Source organism: Coturnix japonica, chromosome Z, assembly GCF_054131305.1.
Source record: "Coturnix japonica strain WE chromosome Z, WE-NBRP24, whole genome shotgun sequence".
NCBI classification, from domain to species: domain Eukaryota; kingdom Metazoa; phylum Chordata; class Aves; order Galliformes; family Phasianidae; genus Coturnix; species Coturnix japonica.
In genome coordinates this window covers 60,105,665-60,124,499 of record NC_140702.1, presented here as the reverse complement: position 1 = coordinate 60,124,499, position 18,835 = coordinate 60,105,665, and the positions used below count along the sequence as shown (strand labels likewise).

The following is an 18,835-nucleotide window of genomic DNA, read 5'->3' as shown; positions in this document are numbered from 1 at the left end:
CAGCCAACCTTCTCACATGCATGTTCTATTTTGATTCTATTATTTTCCAGCCTGTCTGTTGAGGAAGGTAGGTTTATCCCTAGTTTATCCCTAAACTCAATCTCCTCTCAGATTTTAAGCACTGGTCCTCTCTTTTGTGTCTACTGAGTGTGATAGAATTGAGGATATCACTAATGAGAGATTAGATTTTCTCAAACATAAGCCATTGTGTGGAATTGGAGAGACTTGTGTTCAAAGAATTTGCCAACCCAAACTAAAAACCACTCATATTAAAAAGAATCAGTAGCCACTACCTCAACTTTCATCCAGAGTCATGTTTCACTTTTAACAGTTTCAAGGAATCGGACACTAAGCTACTCACTTAGTTCCCTCTTAAAACACGTGTAAGAGACAATGATGAAGTGAGGGGAAATTAAAAGGTTAAGAAAATGAAAGATATCCCCCAACCAATCTAATTAAGTTTAGGAATGATTCTTCAGGGAAAACAAAGCAACTGGTGCTCTGTTACTTGATATTTGCATGTATGTGGCATTTTTGGTTCACCCTGGGCTTTTGCATTGTGCCAGATGTTTAAGGCCTCGCTCTCCTGCAACTGTTCCTTCCTAATTTAGCACTACAACAGCTTCTTCATGCAGTATTCCCTTAAGCATTAAACACAATTAAAAGCATTAAAAAGATCGATGTACATTTCCAGGGTAATCTTCTGATATTTCCCCATGGACTGTCTTATCTCTGGCTTTTCCTCATCCTATTCTTTTTTTTCCTGTCTAAAATCTGACAATAACTACGTATTCAAGTGTGTCTTGAAGATCTATGTCTCCACATAAACACTGGAAACATTTGCAGACTTCCAGTTGGAGTAAAAACAATGTGAAAGCTTTAAGCTAAGGATACCCAATGTTTCTATGATTTTTTTGTTGCTGTTTACAATAGCAGACTCTTTTATACCAGTAACCCATCACAGCGAATGCCAAGCTGGCTTCTAGATACTGCGCTGGTGGCACAAGAGGCTGCTCCATCCCCTTGTCATCAACACATCTAGATAAGATTCTTGGCCTCTACCCATGCTGTGACCATTCCTCGCTCCAGCAATGAATTAGCCTACCCCTACTGTTGGCAGTTCAACATTTACCCACTTCTCACAGTCAAGACTGGGCCAACAGATGAGGGAGTCTGTCTGTCCTTTGCATTTACCACCACACCACTGGTCTTTGCCCCAGAAGCTTTGAAGCAATGCATGAAAGAGTGTAAACAAATGGAAAAGGACAAATGGAGATCAAAGGCAGTGAGGGCAAGAAGATAAGATCATGTAATGATGCATGTCTGCCTTTGTGCAATTTAATGGCTACAAATCATCTCCAGAATCAGCTGACCTTCCAGGAGGCTCAGGGTTAATTATGTTGTGTGTGGTATGGCTTGGTTTTCCTATTTTTAATCAGATTTTTATCTTCCCTTGGAGGTCCCAGCAAAAGTAATTCTGAGTGGGTGCTACTGACTTAGTTCAGAATGGAAACTCTGAATATGGCACAGGAGAATTCAAGGCAGGAGGGAAGAACTTGGTTATCTAGGGTGCCCAAGTGCCAGCCCAAGAAAAATCACCATGGAGAGCAGATTTGGAACTGCTTGTCAAAGATGCTCAGAGATACGGTCATCCATTGCCATTTTGCTGGGCAAGCAACGTTCTCATGGTAGGGTTGCTTGGTTACAAAGTGGGGACAAAATCATCTTTTTCTACCACAGGTATATATCAATTTTGTGGACAGATGAAAGGTAGAGACAGCTTCAGTTATGGCAGCTATAAGAGTATAACAGTATAAGAGCAAGAGCAGGAGCCTGGAGAAGGAGGCTAGCATCAAGAGTCTATGAGCCTAGTGCTGCAGGGAGCCCATGCTGCTGTGAGAGAAACAGCTTCTTACAGATAACAGGCTGGAGACAGGGAAATCTAAGGATTTAGAGAAGCTGTAAGGTGACCCTATTTGCTGTGACTAACCATTTAATAAAATTAATATTTAACCTTTCTCTGTTTTCATGTGGATAAGTTGCAGCCATCTGATGCAGAGATTCAGCACATCTCTGCTATCACTCCTTGCTGTGAAATCATATTATTCCAAGCGCTTGACTTCATTACTATGGCAGACAGATCGCTGCTGCTACATTACCTTTTTATGAATGATATGCACACTGGTGTTTCTCTGCTCTGTTTACTATCCTTTTTCATTGTCTGTACCAAGCACAAATTAACAAGAAACCCTACCAGTGTAATTTACTCTGCACAGTATGCTATTTTGCTAAAATATTTTTCTTTCAGATGGCATCTCAAAAATAAATAAATACAGGAATATTACTATGGTTGAAAATCAAACCAGTTAGGTAACGTCACATTGGCAGACATTCAGCATCCCTCAATTACCCCCCTTGTACATTTGCATTCTGGCATAGCCTTTAATTAACATGATCATACTATTTTTTTTTTTCCAGTGAAAACATGTCATTAAGTACCCAGGGTAAGTGAGGACCTGGTACAGAGCATTCTGTTTTCTCCTTAATGTTTAACAGGCTTATTTTCTATAATCCCTCAAACCCTGCTCTGAAGACAGACTAATTAATTAATTTCTGCCTGGCTTTCTCCCATGCCACCACAGCATGCAAGTGCCTCAGAAACAAGGCATTAATTTTCACAACTGCCTGGGGAGATGGGTAAGTAGTGGGAAGGTGTGGGAGTTGATAAGCTCCATCTTACAAAAGGCCAACATTGCCAGCCTCAAAGGGGATCACATTCTGGGGAGCACCCCAATTCCCATTCCAACCCAGTTCACAGGGCTACAGCCACTGTGCTCTCATGAGCTCCTATTCACCAACAGTCAACTGCATTTTAAATAGCATGTAATCTAACCGAGCTTAGGGAAATATCCTCAAACCAAGAGAAGGCACATGCCAGTAAAAAGGCTCAGCCCATGCAACTTTTTCATGTTAGCTTTTACCTGGGCAAATCACCCTCTGTGCTTTCCAGGGCCTGTGCTCCAGTGTGGGCCAGCCGTTTTGGATGGAGTTTGCCAGCAGAATCAGCTTGACTCAGAGATTTGGTGAAGTGTTGAACTCAAAGCTGGTGCTTTGTCAAAAGCTACGAAGGGACTGGAAACAGTCAGAAATACCAGATAAGTGTAATAATCAAACTTAATCCTCACAAAGAAAAAAATAAATAAATAAATAAAAAGGATAGTATGTCTGGCTGCATCCAAAACTGAGATTGATTTTAACAGTCTGACAACACAGTTTTAAGTGCCGTTTAGTGCACATCAGTTTTGCATATTCACATAATCAATTAGCAGTGCTGCCAACAGCTAAACAAAGCTGTGCTTGCACATCAGACTGGTATATGGTCCTAGATGCTCTGGGCTACAAAGGGGTCAGCACTGCCCTGGCTGCCACCATTCCCAGGGCACAGCACTGGGCACTGACACATGTATCTTGTGGGATCAAGGAGATTCCACGTGCACTGGGTAACCTTGGTAATAGTGTGCATACCAAGACCACCTCCAGAACCAAGACCTCTCAGATGAAATCAACCCATGTGAATTTGGAAGTCTCCATTTACCATCCTGACAGGTGAGTGAAACAGTGCAGGTTTGCCTTCTCTTGTTGGTACTGATGAGGATGAAAGGCCTTGGGTGAGGGGATTTTCCAGCTGTCATGCTTAGCAGTACTAAGGGCTCTGTGTTCAGACCTTCTTGATATAGTTTGATTATTTTACAGCAGTAACAGAGACTTCAGAGCTTGCATCATTTTCTGAAGCACTGAGGCAAGTTTCATCCAGCTATTGTGAATGGAACAGTCAGACATCATTGTGTTTCACCACCAAAGCAGATTTTATTCCAAGAGCCAAAGACTGATGGGTCTTTGCAACAAATCTTCATGTGCTTGTCTCTCAAATCTTTGTGATTGCCTTCATTTCCTTCAAATGCAATGTCACCCCTCTTCTGAAGCCCCTAACCAGGCAGAGAAGATGTTTGGAAGTCATGCCACACAGTCTTACTCTCCAGGAGTAGGCTTCCAACTGCATCTCTTCCTTTCCTTCTGCAGCAGCTGTGAACCAAGGGCACATGCTTCTTAAAATCAATGGAAAACTGGGCAGTCCCAAAAGTTAAGAACATGCTTTCATGATTTCCTGATTAAAGCTTGGAATGCTTTTCTCAGTCAGTGCCAAAAGCTTTTCCCCCAGTCCACCCTTTTTTCACTGAGAATCATCTTAGAAACAGGCAGACAGCAATTTTGGTTAATGTTCGGTATCAGTGTGAGAGTTGAGTGTGGGGCACAGGTGAGACAAACCATTTCACATCACAGCAAACACCAGAATATTTTAATCTTGCTTTAAAACCTGCCAAATGAGAGGCATTCATCTGAAGGAATCAACGTAACTAATTAGATTCAAACACCAGGGCAATCTGTCTGCAATTCTTACCCAAATTTACCAGCTAGCAGGTGACTGCTTGCATGCTGAGCAAGCACAGGCTTTTACTGGGGAAAAAAACCGTGCAATTTTATTATACTCTCATGGTAAGCAATCATTTTAAATCCAAAGATGAAGAAAGCTGAGTCTTTGCTGAGAAAGTTATGTCTGCTAAACACTCTGAACATGTGTTTTTAAGAGGCCTTTGACAAAACATGTTACCTACATTGATCAAGCAACACCAACGAAGCCAGTAAAGACTTTTACCAGCCCTGTTTTTATGAGCCGTAGGTGCAGAAAGTGTGGCTACATCCTGGAGAGAAGAGAGTAGCAAGCTGAGGCTTCCAATATTCAAATGACAAAATCTTGCGGGTGAGTTCCAGATGTCAGCCATGTGTTATGGCTTAATAGTTCAGCTCTGACTCACCACACAGCAACCTGTTACGAAACACACATGCCTGCCTGTGTGCGCATGCACATGGCTGTGTGAACTGCTTGGAAAGGAAAAGTCACATTTTATGTGTCATGAGTAGTGCTTGAGGAAAGTGGTTAATCTGAGCCGAGGTGGGAGAAAACAAGCACGGGTTGTCCCGAGCCACAGACCAAAAGCATGATAATTTGTAGCTTTAACATTTACAAAGAATGAGTTAAAACTGAAGAGAAATTAAACACCCACTTCACAAGCAGTGTAATGCTTTCAAATCCTAAAAATTCAATCACACCCCTGTGTCCTGAATAATCGCTAGCCTAAATCACCCACACCCCAGCCATGTGAAACTCATGGAAATCCAAGTAGTTACTAGCCCAGCTATTTCAAACAGAAATATTTATGTTGTGGCTTGTAAGCTCCTCTTAATATTTCTTTCTTCTCACATAGAAAGAATAAATACCCATGGCACGGATGTTTGGCAATAGCCATCATACACCTCACTGCTGTTCTGGCCAGCAGATGAACAGGGAAGGTCACACTGGTGGGCTTCAGTGGGGAGAAGGGTAAGAGAATTCCAGTGCCCTCAACTCAGAGCTCCCCAACCATGAGGTTGCTGATTCCTGTCCAGTCCTCCAAGACTCAGGTCTGTGTTCTTTGGCCTTCAGGGCAGCCTCCAGGTTAAATACATTGAAATCACAGGGGTGTTGCCCCTTAAAACAAGAGCCATAAGCTTTTGTGATGCATTTGTGTGCCTGCAGTGTGCCAGAGATCTTGCTTTGCCACAGGAGTACCTGGAAAGGGAGCACCCCTCTGCTGGGCAGCTGGACAGGTACATCATTAGCAGAGCCAGCTGCAGCAGCCCCCTACCTGATCCCACTGACCCATGCTTTTATCACTGCAGCAGCAGCAGAACCCAGCAGGAGGCAGGGAACCCTGCTGCAGTCCTAAGCACTTGTAGCCTTGAAGGGACAGCAGACATGGCCAGTGATCTCTTGTTATAGAGATATAGCCTATCTCCCCTCTGCAGAGAGATGCACTGTCATTGAAACAAAACAGCTTACAACACAAGCAGAACATTTTCAGGATTCCCTGATTGAATATCGCATATAACCCTGGCCCTGATTGTGGCAATTCCTGTAGAAACTCCCCAGTGGGTAACCTATTCTATGATCTCGCCCTGAGCTGATGCCGATGGACTTCACAAGGGTGTGCCTGAAAGATTGGGCACATGGAGCTTGGATCTGTGGCTATGGCCTGTTCAAAGGAGAAGTCATTCCATGAGGGACAGGGGACACTGTGGGACAGCAGTGTCTATGTGACTTTGCTTCAGAAGTGATGCTCAATGGACATCGGGGCCAATGGGGGCAAAGCAGAGAGGGAGCGGGGAGAAGAAGAGACATAGAGAGAGATTCCTATCGACTGAAAAGGGCAGAAAGGCCACATGAAAGGGCCACCATAGCATGGTACAGGTAGGTTCGTGTGCCCCAGCATGGGGTGGAGATGCTCTGCACACACCTGTGCCCTCTGGCACCAGTGTGCATGGGATAATTGCCAGAGAGCATCTTGGTGATTCAGCCTGGCAAAATGAACATCGAGCACGCTGAGCTCCAGCAGCATATAAATATATACTTTTTAAATGATGATTTTTCATAAGAGCCTAACCGGTTCAGAAACATTGTCATGGAAATGAAACACGGCAGTGCGCAGCTCACCCCTGCCGCCCACTCGATCCAGGAGCTCATCATAACCCGTGTTAGAACAGCTCCATCTCGTGGAAGTCAGCAGCAGAGTGGGAGCAAATGGCCGTGAAGAGGGGGAAAAGCTGTAAAAAATATTTGCATCACGCTTCCCGGGTGCGTGTGCCAACTGTGGGTTTGATTCCCATCAGCAGGAGTTTGTAGGTCCCTTCTCTCCCAGAGTTTGACTCCAAGTTGCAGGTTTAAATAAGACAAAAAAATAAACAAACAAAAACTTTGCACAAAGCCAAAAGGGGGAAAAAAAAAGCATTTTATTTATGCAGTTACTGACTGAACCAGCTTGAAGCTCACTAAAAGGTTTGGGGAAGGGTGGTGGCTTCATACTTTGCCCCACAGAGCTCCACTTCAGATGTCCTCCCCGAGAGCCACTTCACTCTTGGCATCCCTCGGCCTTTGCCATTAATTTACAGCTGCAGTTTGTGCCTTACTGATCTGCTGTTGGGTTTTCCTCATCTACATCCCACAGTTCCCTCTTATTCTGCAGCTTATTTCAGGCATGTCTGCACCCCTTTATGAGTGCTTACAAACCAGACAGAACATCTGTACTGCACAGCTCAGACTTGTTCCTGTCTTCCAGAGCTTCCAGTTTAGATAAGCAGTGCTCTCAATCAAAAATACAAAGCAAATACACAGCATTAAACCTATAAGTTGTGTTTTAAAATAATAATCATTCCCCCTTTCCTAATGCACAGAGGAATTTATTCTCCTGTTTATCCAGGCCCCATTTTTTACCCTTTGCTTTTCATAACAGAGTTTATCATGAAAGTCTTTTTAATCCATATCCTAGGGGAGAGGGGAGATAAGTGGATTTCAGAATCAAGGACACATCCTTTAGCTTTGCACTGTTACCATTGCTTTAACCATCTAGGAAAATACTACATCCTTCAGGATGAAGAGGTCTGACAAAAACAAACAAATAAACAACAAAAAATCAAATCACAACAACAACAAAACATGAGCTGCATTGTGCATCCATAAGCCAGCAGTACAAGCTGCTTGTCCACTGGCACAACAGCTTCCTTGGTGAAACCACACTGAGATGCAGGTGCAATGCAAGCAAAAGGAAGCTCCCCAGGGTACTCATCTGTGCTTTTCAGGCAGAGAGCAGCCTGCCCTATCTGCTGCCAGCCACGGCTCCTTCCCACACGCTCCAGGCAGCCCTGAGCCTTCTGAGCATCATGGCTCCACACTGGGCAACACAGAGCTGGGACCAGCAGGAAGAAACATGCTGCTGTACATGCTGCCTGGGCAGCTGAAATCCAGTGGGGACAATGTAGGAGTCGGTTTTGGGAAATCTGGTCTGAAACATGGGCATTTCCTTTCCTGCCATTGTTCACACCACCTTCCTCCTCCAAAGAGTTACTTCCACCTCGGGACAAAAGACCATCTGTGCAGTGTTATTGCCTGCACCACTTACTTACTGTCGGGGCAGAAAAACAGCACAGAGTAAGGTACTGTCCTCCCTCTCACAGCCATGCAGGGACCTCAGGAACCACCTGAAGTGTAGGGCCAGTCCTGCAGCCCTGGCTTGTCTTCAAAGCACACTCCTCTCTGATGGAGAGTACATCCCATGCAGCAGGTAGATTAGCAGAGATGCATCCGTGCCCAGGTTTCACAGCCCTGGCTCCCATACCAGCATGCAAAGTGGCCCAGCTGCATTGGGCTGTGCATGCCCAACTCATCAGCAGAGTACTGAGATGGGCTGCAGTGCCAGCACCTGTTCAGACCACTCCTTCAGGAGGGGTTTTTGTTCTGAGCTGGAAAACATGACTCAACTAGTAGCTCACATGTAGCCAGGATGCTGCATGTGGGACAGTGCTGCAGGACTAGCAGCCTGTGTGAGCCATGAAGGATTCATGCCAATGAGCTGCAATACTAGTGCATCTCTGGTCCTTATTCAGCACGGGCAGTAAGAGCATGCTTGAGCTCACAGACATCGTCCAGATCCAGCAACACTGAGAACAAAATGCAGAGTTTAGCATGAAATCAGCCTATTCTGTCAGCAGCAAACCAGATCTGTAAGGATCACATTTGGCAGTAAAGGCAAATACATCTGTGAGGGATGGAAAGCTTAACAGAAGGTGCCAAACTGACATTAGGGCATAAATCTGTTCCCAGCTGCAACAGGCAGTCATGACCACAGCAGTGTATTACTCAGTATGGACAAAGATACTATCAAAGACCATTAATGTAAAATGGACAGATGGGAATGGGGCAGAAAAAGGAGATACACTCAAGAAATGGACTGAAGCAGGCAAAAGCACCCAGGGATACAACCACAGACCACATGACACCCAGCCAAGTGTAGCCAAGTGCTGTCACTGCGCCAAAGCTTTCTCTCCTTGTTGCAGTGGTTTTGGGTTTCTTGCAGTTCTGGGAGCTGCAGCTGGCCACGTCTCAGCACCTCTTACCCATGTGGCCACACCAAGGCCACCAAATTGCCAGAAGGACACAGCAGCATGGCTCACCTCCAACCACACACTCTCCCCACCAGTTCCTCTGGCCTGAAGACCCACAGGAGGTGCTTTTCCTCTCTTACCGGAGCTCTATAAATGGCAATTTACATCATCTACCAACAGGGCTTCCTTTTGCAATACGCTTTTGTCATTTGAAAGAGCCTGTGCCAAAAGTTCTGCAATTCGCCTCAACATATCAGCTCCCACAGCCACCACACGAGGAACAAGAGAAGTTGGGAAGATGGGCAGAATGGCTTGTTACAAATCATTGAAATCTGCATTTTATGCAGGCCATATATTACTAACACAATGCATGGGAACTGAGCACACTGAGCTTAGCAAGGAACGGACATTCTGTTCTGGGATAGGGAGTAATCTAACAGCTGTTTCAAAGAGTAGCAGAGGCTCCAGAGGATCTCAGATCTTGCTTCCTGGATGAATTGTTCTGAAAAATTGCAAGATGCTTGAGTGTAACACAACAGCAGATATTAAACAGGAACGGTATCTGCAGGGAGAGTATAGGAGGCATCCCTCTTTACAGCTGAATGTACAAAATGTCTGTAATTAATCAATCTCCAACTCCCATCAGCAGTTTTCTAGTGCTTTGTCCTGACTATTTTTGGTTTGCATTTGTTTGCAGGACTTCACATGGTGTCGCATGTCCCTGGTGCTTGTTTCCTGGCTGATATGCAGTGAGCACAGGATGCAGGCACAGGGCCAGGAAGCCCGGTATCCCCAGGGCCCCTAACAAGATTCAAACATCAGCTGATGCTTTGTTCAATCTGCACAGTAACGAAATGGCACTGATCTCCCCCCAATGAATGCTGGTCCCAGGGCCCTGCAGAAACAGAGCCCAGCTGAGCGCATCTGTAGGCATGTGGTGCCACAACTCCTTGTGAAAGGTACCTCAGATAAAGCCCATGAGAGAACGAACTGTCCACAGAAATGGCAAGAAAGGAACTCTCCCTTTACTCATTTGGGACGTTTTTATTCAGAGTGCTGAAGTTGCAGCCCTGGTCCAGTTCTCTGCCATGGGATACCAACAAATGTTATTACCCGTGCAGGTGGATACCTCTAGCCATGGAAACTGCAGGGTGAAGCTGTGGAGTGCTTTCAGCACCAGTATCAGTGTCAGAGTGCAAATGGGCATATTGATGCTCCTCTGAGGAGGAGTGGAAGAGCTCAGCTCAGAGGGGTTACTGGGGCAGGGGTGCTGCAGCCACAGGAACATGCACTGGCCTGACACAGCCCACTGCCCACACCCTGAACTTAAAGTAATCATTCAAGTGTGTATATCTCTGCAGTAGGAAGGAAAACTACAGACAAGAAAAATCTTGAAATCCATTCTTGAAGGAAATGAATGAAAATTGCTCTGATCTTTTGATCCTGCATATACAGATTTTGGAAGAACCCACTGTTCTGTTTTGCAAATCCCTTCTTATATACAGCACTGGAAGACCCATAGGGTTGATATAGTTCCCCTCCTGTTAACACCCAGTGGGCTCACTGGGATTTGACAGCACACTGGGTAACGCCCAGCCTGCATGCTAGAGTGGCTCTGAGCTGGCAAACAGACACGGGCCCTCTGCCCACAGCAGGAATTGGGCCAACGTCCCAGCACTCCTGCACCCCGATAACAGTCTGTGCTGATGCAATGTCTGTGGCCACACCACTCTGTCCAGGCTGACGGCACTGACAGGGGACAGGCCAGAGCTGCAACACAAAGGGGGGACGTGGGCACACGCTGGGGTGAGTCACCTGCAGCTGGTGAGCCTTGCAAGCTGCTTTTCTCTCTGGTGCAGAAGTCAGATTAGAAGGGTTTGGGGTTGTGGGAGGGGTGGTGCAGAGCAGGCAGCTGGCTCAGCCCTGTGGTGCTCAGTGTCCAGCACCAGCTATCAGCTCCTGAGTTTGCACACTATTAAATCCCCCCATTGTCAGAGGGGACTACACACAGAAAATGTAAAACTGCAAACAGGAGTGTGCTGGGGAGAGGACAGCAGCCTCATATGAGCACAGAGATTGTAATTAACCTTACGGGTGCTCAGGGAACAGCTTGCACACCTCTGATATCTGCTGTTCTCTCCAGCTTCTGGATAAGCAGTAAACATGAATCCTCCACTTTCACTTCAACTATTAAACCCTCATTGCCTGTAACTGAGGCAGACCCTGGGATTATTTGCAACAAAATCCTTCATTTCCTCATAAAAAAGTAAATCACTGCAGTTATTTCTATGCTAATCACATGTGAATTACGCAACACATAAGAACAAATTTGCACAGCAGGGAGAGGCAGGATTCATTCTGATTCCTCTATCCTCCTAATTTAGGGGACTTTTCTTCCAGAACAACCAATTCTTCTTAGAACAGAGGTTTCTGGCGTGGGTGATTTGTGGAGGCATCCATGCCAGCAGCACTCATGGCCTTCCAGAAGCAAGGTAGAGTGCAAACCATAGCTGCTGCCAGCCAGGAAAAGCCTTGTTAGCATGTAGCACAGTATGGGAAAAAGCAGCAAACACCATGGACAAATTCCTCTGAACTTCCTGCTGCTGGCTGGCAGGGGGAGCAGGATTTCCAGCAAACGTGGAGCTGGTGGGAAAGAGGCAGGAGGGAAGATTCCAGTGAGCTTTACAGACTGTCATTCAGAGAACATTCACTTTTAAATTTCATAAATTAAGAACAACTGCAGAAACAGCAACAAAAAGCACAGCTCTATCAGATGAGCATAGATCATCCTATCAGCAAACAAATACAGCTGCAGGGCTGTGGTAGATGTGCTTGTGCTCGATATGGGTACACCAAGATCATGCAAAGAGTTTATACAGAGATGCAGTATGGAGTTTGCTCTACACTAGATTCTAAGCACTGTTCCTGAACGTTGGTGGCCCACCTGCTATCACCTAGTTCCAGGACAAGCACAGCTGTGGCTTGGGCAACACTTGACTGGACACACAGGAGCTCTTGCTCCTGCTGCTGCCAAGGCCGTGTCTGCTTTACTCACACTCTCACACCACTGCACGCTGAAGCAGCTGGCTGCTGGGAGGCTCTGCCCAGTACATGGATGCTCCGGGCAGCCCAGCACTGCTCACCCTGCTTCTTTACAAAAACGCTCCTTGGCATGCAGGCTACTGGGCTTGGTTTAGCCTGCTGAGTGCAAGTCGTCACACAAATGATTTAGCCAGTGAAGGCTGGTTACAAGTTCACACCAACTTTCATGTGATTCAGGCTTTCTTTTTCAGTGAACTCTTCATGTGTGAACACTGCATTCTTGTCTCCCTTTCCTTGCTCTTCCCCCTTCTCTGTGAGCTGGTAACAGCTCCTCTGTACTTAATGAAGATGTTTATCCTACATAAGCACATACACACACACACACACACACACACACACAAAAAAGCCTTTTCCTCCCTTTCCATTTTAAAATCTGTTCTGCCTTAAACCTTAGTGCACAGTCATTTGACTATACTTAAAGTGGGGAAGTTCCTCTTTCTATCCAAAACTACTGCCACACTCACACTGAGACCAGGAGGTTAACCGAGCACTTATTTTCCTTACAACTTGCTTTCAGGAGACTTGCCTGACACCCATTGCCCTGTCCCACTTTCTCCAAGAGAAAACTCCAGCAGCCTTCTGCACACCTCACTCGGACATGGTGTGCAGCTCCTGCCTTCTGATTGCCACCGCACTCGCCTGTGCCAGCTGCAGAGTCACCCACATGGAGGATGCAACCTGCACCGAGGTGAGTGCCAGTCACTGATCTCTGACAACATAGAGACCGTCTGTGTTGGTGGCAGAATCTGGCCAGAGCTCACCTGCTGGAACCCAAGAGCTTCAAGTCACCAAGAGGTATCTTTGGGTCTGGAGGCCTCTGTCAGAGCCATAAGTGGGTGCTGGGATGTGTGCTTGGCGGCACTCGCCTACTTCCTTCTCCTCCTTGCAGTCATGCTGCAGCACCACTCTAGGTCTCCCAAGAAGTGGAGGATGACACAGTGCTCAAGGGGATCTTCAGCAGACATCAGAGCCAGAAAGAGGGTGGGTTCAGGACTTACTCTCTTGTGCTTTGCTCTCCAGCCATCACCTGTTTGCACAGTGAGAGAGACGTCTCTGTGTGCTGCTCAGCAGAAGTGCTGTGTCCCAGGAGGACAGTGAGAAAGCACAGGGTTTTCCCAGAGCCAAGGCAAAGGCTGGTCTTCAGACCTTTTGCTTTGTATTTTTAAAGTGGGAGATGCATAGGGCAGGGGAAGGCAAAGATTTTGGTGGAGGTAGACAGTGCCGTGGACAGCAGCCCTTCTCCCTGCACAGATGGGATCAGAAGCAAATCCCTTACTGAAATATTCACGCAGATGTAAGAGCAGCACAGTGGGATGCCGCAGAGGCAGCTGTTTTGTGGCTCCCCTGGTCCTGCTCTCTACCCTGCCGCATGGGCAGGGAGCAAACTCACTGTGTTATGGTGGAACACAGACACTGCTCAGCTGTAGCAACAGCAAGGTGTTCTTTATCTCTATAAACTGCATGTTGCAGTGGGCAACTGCATGCGTCACCTGCTACTATGGAAAATGTTGGGTTTTCCACATTTGCATTCTGCTGTTTCCATAGATACCAGCACTGCTCAGTATGTCTCTCACCTCCATCTCTGCCCACTCACCAGGCCCCAGGCAGGACCCAGGGTGGTGGAGGCATGGCCAGCATCATGCTGCTGCTCCAACCCCCACTCCTGGCCAGCTTCCCCCAGTGCTCCCCAGCTCCCCTCAGGAACAGGTGTTACAGAATCACAGAACCATAAGGGGTTGGGGGGAACCTCTGGAGATGATCTATTGCAAACCCCTGCTAAAGCAGGTTCCCTACAGTAGGTCACACAGGAAGGCATCCAGGTGGGTCTTGAATATCACCACAGAAAGAGACTCCACAACCTCTCTGGGCAGCCTGTTCTAGTGCTCCATCTCTCTGACAGTGTCAAAGATGTCCCTTGTGTTACTTGCACCAAGAAGGGAGGAAGAAACCATTCTCCCTGCACATCCTGTGACTGCCGTGAACATCATTTGGGAACCCATTTGGAACGGAATGCAGAATACATCCCTGGTGATTCAGATAGAGATGGATAGAGAGCTCCTTCTCCATCTGAACTATCACAAATCCATGGGACCAGATGGGCTCCACCATAGGGTGCTAATGGAGCTGTCAAGCCACTCTTAGCCATCTACTGGTGTTCCTGGTTATCTGGAGAGGTTCCAGAGGATTGGAGGCTTGCCGATGTGACTCCTATCTATAAAGAGGATCTGGGGAACTACAGGCCTGTCAGCCTGACCTCAGTACCAGGGAAAGTCATGGCGCAAGTCATCTCAGGTGAGATCTCATGGCATGTAAGTGGTGTCCAGGGGATCAGGCCCAGCCAGCAAGGGTTCATGAAAGGCAGGTCATGTTTGACCAACCTCATCTTCTTCTACAACTGGGTGACCAGACTGTTAGATGAGGGAAAAGCTGTTGATGTAGTCTACCTAGACTTCATCAAAGCCTTTGACAGGGTCTCCCACAGTATTCATCTGTAGAAACTGGCTGTGGCCTGGACAGGTATACTCTTTGGGTAAGGAACTGGCTAGAGGGCCATGTTCAGCAGGTATTGGTTGATCAAGTTAAGTCCAGCAAAGACATTGAGGCCCTGGAATGTGTCCAGAGAAGAACAGTGACACTGGTGAGGGGTCTGGAGAACAGGTCTTATGAGGAGAGGCTGAAGGAGCTGGGATTGTTCAGTCTGGAGAAGAGGAGGCTCAGGGGAGACCTTATTGCACTCTACAACTTCCTGAAGGGAGGTTGTGATGAGGAGGGGTTTGGCCTCTTCTCCCAGCCAATAAACAGGACCTGAAGGAAATGACATCAAGTTGTACCAGAGGAGATTTAGATCAGACATAAAGAAAAACTTTTTCTTTCAGAGAGTGGTCAGGCAATGGAATGGCTGCACAGGGAGGAGGTGGAGTCGCCATCCCAGGCAGTGTTCATGATGTGTCTGGATGAGGAGCTACGAGATATGGTTTAGTAGCTTAATGGGTAGTAATGGTGATAGGAGGACTAGATGATCCTGTAGGTCCTTTTCGACCTTGTGATTCTATGATTCATTCTCCCTGCTCCAGCCTTCACTGCCTCTTCACCTTCCAGGCCACAGAGACGTGCCTTGGCCACCACATACCCTCCCCAGAGCCCCAGCAGAGCCTCATGGTGCTGCTCACCTGTCCTTTCCTCCTCCCTGACAGGATCCATGCACAGCACTGTATGCTCTTCCTATAAGGCTCCTTGCATGCTGCTGGGGACAGCCTGACAGCTTGTGGGGAGAATGTGGTGACACAAGGCTGGGAGGTGCAGGCACAATGAGCCTGTGACCCTGTCCTGGAGCCCCACTGTGCATGGGCAGCACCAGCAGGGCCCATTGGAAGCTGCCCCTTGGCCCAGCTTCAGGCAGCAGGATGGGTCCTGCAGTAGTCCCTGCTCCAGCTGCTCACTATCAGGTGATAGTCAAAGGTAAGCTGGCCCTGTTTAATAAGCTTACCTGTTGTTCAAAGGATGCCCTTCTCCACACACAGATGGATTCATTTTTGCTTAAGCTGAAAAGCCCTGATTGGAATTTTAAAGGCTTGGCTTATCAGGTATGATTTCTGTCTAGCTGTTCCCTTGCATAACCACAGCTGGAATTGAGTTAATTTGGACCCGTTCCTTCTGGAAACACTCCTGGGGCCTGCTCTTTTTTACATCCTTCCTGCAACATTTCCTGTAAGACTTCTCCAAGAGTAATCTTTGTTAGAAATTCAGAATTTTAAACTACCTTGTGGATGTCCCTTCTTAGGGATTAATGATGTATCCAGGACAGCTTCTCAAGTGTGTTAATTTTGATAAGGAAGTACTACAGATGAGACACTTTGAATTAGCACAAGACACGAGGTGTTCTTTTTGAAAGCCCACTCTACAGAATACTAGGCCTTGTGCATTTCAAGGCCATGCTGGTGTCTTTCAGGGTTCTGGCTGCCAGAGTTTTACATTCAAATCTGTTTTTGTGTGTGTTTTGTTTTTGTTTTCAAGTGGGATAGTTTCCTGTTTACATTTACAGTACACAACTCTTGGATTTCCACTGTAATGTTCTCCTCAGATTACAACGAATAAAAGCTATAGCTGTGAAGGTTTAGGACTGAGGGAGATTCCTGGAAGCCTACCTGTCACAACAGAAATCCTTGACTTCAGCTTCAACACGCTCCCATCCCTCCAGAATTCAACCTTCTCAAGGCTGGAATCTCTTCTTTACTTGGACCTGACGAGGTATGGGAGAGCATTTTCACTTCTTCGTATCACCCTGGCCCCCCTTCTCACCCCCCAACTCTTCCCCTTGGTTGGCAGCTTCTGGAGTGAGCTTGGACAGCAGCTCCCCTGCCTTCACAGGAAGCTACCAGCTTCACTTGCAGATGTCTGCAGAGCGATTTTGCTAAGCAAAGTGAGCTCCTTGAGCAACATCCAGGCTTCTTCTCTAGTAACAGCTATTTGTTAGGCAGTGGGTGAAATGCATGTACTTTAGGGTACAGCCAGTGATGCTGGTTTCTATTGCTCTTTCAAGGTGTCAGATCAACTGGGTGTATGAAAATGCCTTCCACAACAACAGGCGGCTGCAGACCATTGTGCTGACTGGAAACTTGCTCATGTTCCTATCTGACACAGCGTTTGTTGGTCCTCAGTCCCTGAGGGAACTTGTCCTAACACAGACAGGAATAAGCACAATATCCTTTATTCCAATGACAAATCTGGACAGATTGGAAACCCTCATCTTGGGCAGCAACCACATCTCTTCATTGCAGTTCCCTCACAACTTTCCAACTAAAAACCTCAAACATCTTGACTTTCAAATGAACCATATAAGAGTAATCACAGCAGAAGATGTCAGCATTTTGCAGAAGACCAGTAATATGACTCTTATATTTAAAGGCAACGACATTTTACACATTGAACCTGGAGCTTTCCAATCCCACTTCTACAGCTTGGACTTTGGGGGCTGTGCTGACATTCCTGGAGTCCTTGCAGGAATACAGAACTCCACCACCCAGACTCTTTGGCTGGGAACATTCAGTGATGCGAGGAAGGAGACTGACATAACTCCAGGTGTTTTAGAAGGCCTCTGCAACACTTCTGTCAAGGATCTCTATCTGCAACTGCGGTATTTTGAAAACCTAAATGCTGCCACATTTCACTGTCTGACAAGGCTCCAAAAGTTGGACCTAACGCACACCCACATCAGTGCTTTACCACCTGGAATCAGTGCAATGAGTTCACTCAGGGAGCTAGTTCTCAGCATCAACTCCTTCCAGCACCTCTGCAATGTCAGCTCTGCCGCCTTCCCATCCCTCACCCATCTCCACATCAAAGGGAACCTGCAGGCACTGCAGCTGGGCTCTGGCTGTTTAGAAGGTCTGGCAGAGCTCCAGCATCTGGATTTAAGTCACAGTCGTGTTGAAAGCCTTGACTGCTGCAGCAAAGCACTACATGGCTTGAGCAGCCTTCGGCACCTAAATCTGAGCCACAACACAAAGCTCCATGTCCAAGATGTGTTTTTCAAGGAGGGTGCAAGCCTGGAGTTGCTGGACATAGCTTCCACTCATCTTCAGATTGCCACTTTACAAGGTCCCTTCCGGAATCTTCATCTCTTGCAAATCCTGAACCTTTCCTCCTCCTACATTAATACCAGCATTCAGCATCTCTTTCAGGGCCTGGAAAACCTTGTGCTCTTGGACCTCAGTCAAAACACTTTTGAGTCAGGGATCATGCCAAAGGACAAACTGTTTCAACAGCTATCCAATTTGGAGGTGCTAATTTTATCATCCTGTGAACTGACAGCAGTGAACAACCAAGCCTTCCACAGCCTTAGGAAGTTACGGCACATTGATCTGAGCCACAACAAGCTTACTGCACTCAGCACAAGTGCATTTTCAAAACTCAAGAGTATCTACCTCAGTTTTGCCTACAACAGGATCTGTAGTGTACCACAGGACCAGTTAGAGTCCCTGCCTGGCCACAGCGTAATCAATCTGAGTTACAACCCCCTGGAATGCACCTGCTCCAATATTGGTTTAATCACTTGGTACAAGCAGAATCTGGATAAGATTGAAGACCCCAAAGAAACAACATGTTCTGAACCCAAATCACTAGCTGGGGCTCCGCTGGCCACAGTGTCATTCTCATGTGGGATTAGCACTGCAGGAATCATTGCAGTTGTCCTAGCTGTTTTGTGCAGTGTTGCCATCTCTATTTGGGGTGCTCAGTATTTCAGGAGAAATTATCAGCAAATCTGAGTTTATCTGTGGGCACAGAGTGCAAACAGTTGTACAGCAAAGGGATTGGGGTGTAGGACAACTTAACTGCTTTTGCTCGAGGCCTGTATTTCATGCAAACATCGGAATGCTCTTTTCTATTTTCATTATATTTCTTAGAAAAATAATATCTTTCATGAGACCTGCATAATAAACTGTGAGCTGAGTTTTTAATGTGAATTAACTTTTGATCTGGTATTTGCTTTTTGATTATGTAAGTTCAGCTGAAGAGGGGAGTTATGCTTTGCCAGTCTCTGAAATAATACCCAGTATAACAGGTTAGCCTCACTTCTGGACCTCTGTCAGTTAGAACCGCAGATGCACACAGAAGAGGCAGACAACCTGGGGAGAGTATGGGGATGCTGCTAGGTTATGTGGAGGGAAAATGAGGTGAAATCCCACTATCTGGCCACCAC

At 46.6% G+C, this 18,835-nt stretch overlaps 1 protein-coding gene across 1 annotated transcript; it reads left to right on the top strand.

The window, feature by feature from the left end:
• Positions 1 to 10,705: 10,705 nt before the first annotated feature.
• CD180 (CD180 molecule) lies at positions 10,706 to 18,599 on the top strand. The gene is made up of 4 exons (XM_015848592.3): positions 10,706 to 10,839; positions 12,653 to 12,823; positions 16,217 to 16,383; positions 16,676 to 18,599. Exons 2-4 carry the CDS (start codon positions 12,734 to 12,736, stop codon positions 18,399 to 18,401), a joined length of 1,983 nt encoding a protein of 660 aa, XP_015704078.2. The 5' UTR covers positions 10,706 to 10,839; positions 12,653 to 12,733; the 3' UTR covers positions 18,402 to 18,599.
• Positions 18,600 to 18,835: the final 236 nt, after the last annotated feature.

Bases quoted from the DNA above. Each gene is read 5' to 3' on its own strand.
- CD180 (XM_015848592.3), top strand. From the start codon at position 12,734: ATGGTGTGCAGCTCCTGCCTTCTGATTGCCACCGCACTCGCCTGTGCC. The intron at 12,824-16,216 runs GTGAGTGCCAGT...TGTTCTCCTCAG, and splicing joins AGGATGCAACCTGCACCGAG to ATTACAACGAATAAAAGCTA. The intron at 16,384-16,675 runs GTATGGGAGAGC...TGCTCTTTCAAG, and splicing joins CTTTACTTGGACCTGACGAG to GTGTCAGATCAACTGGGTGT.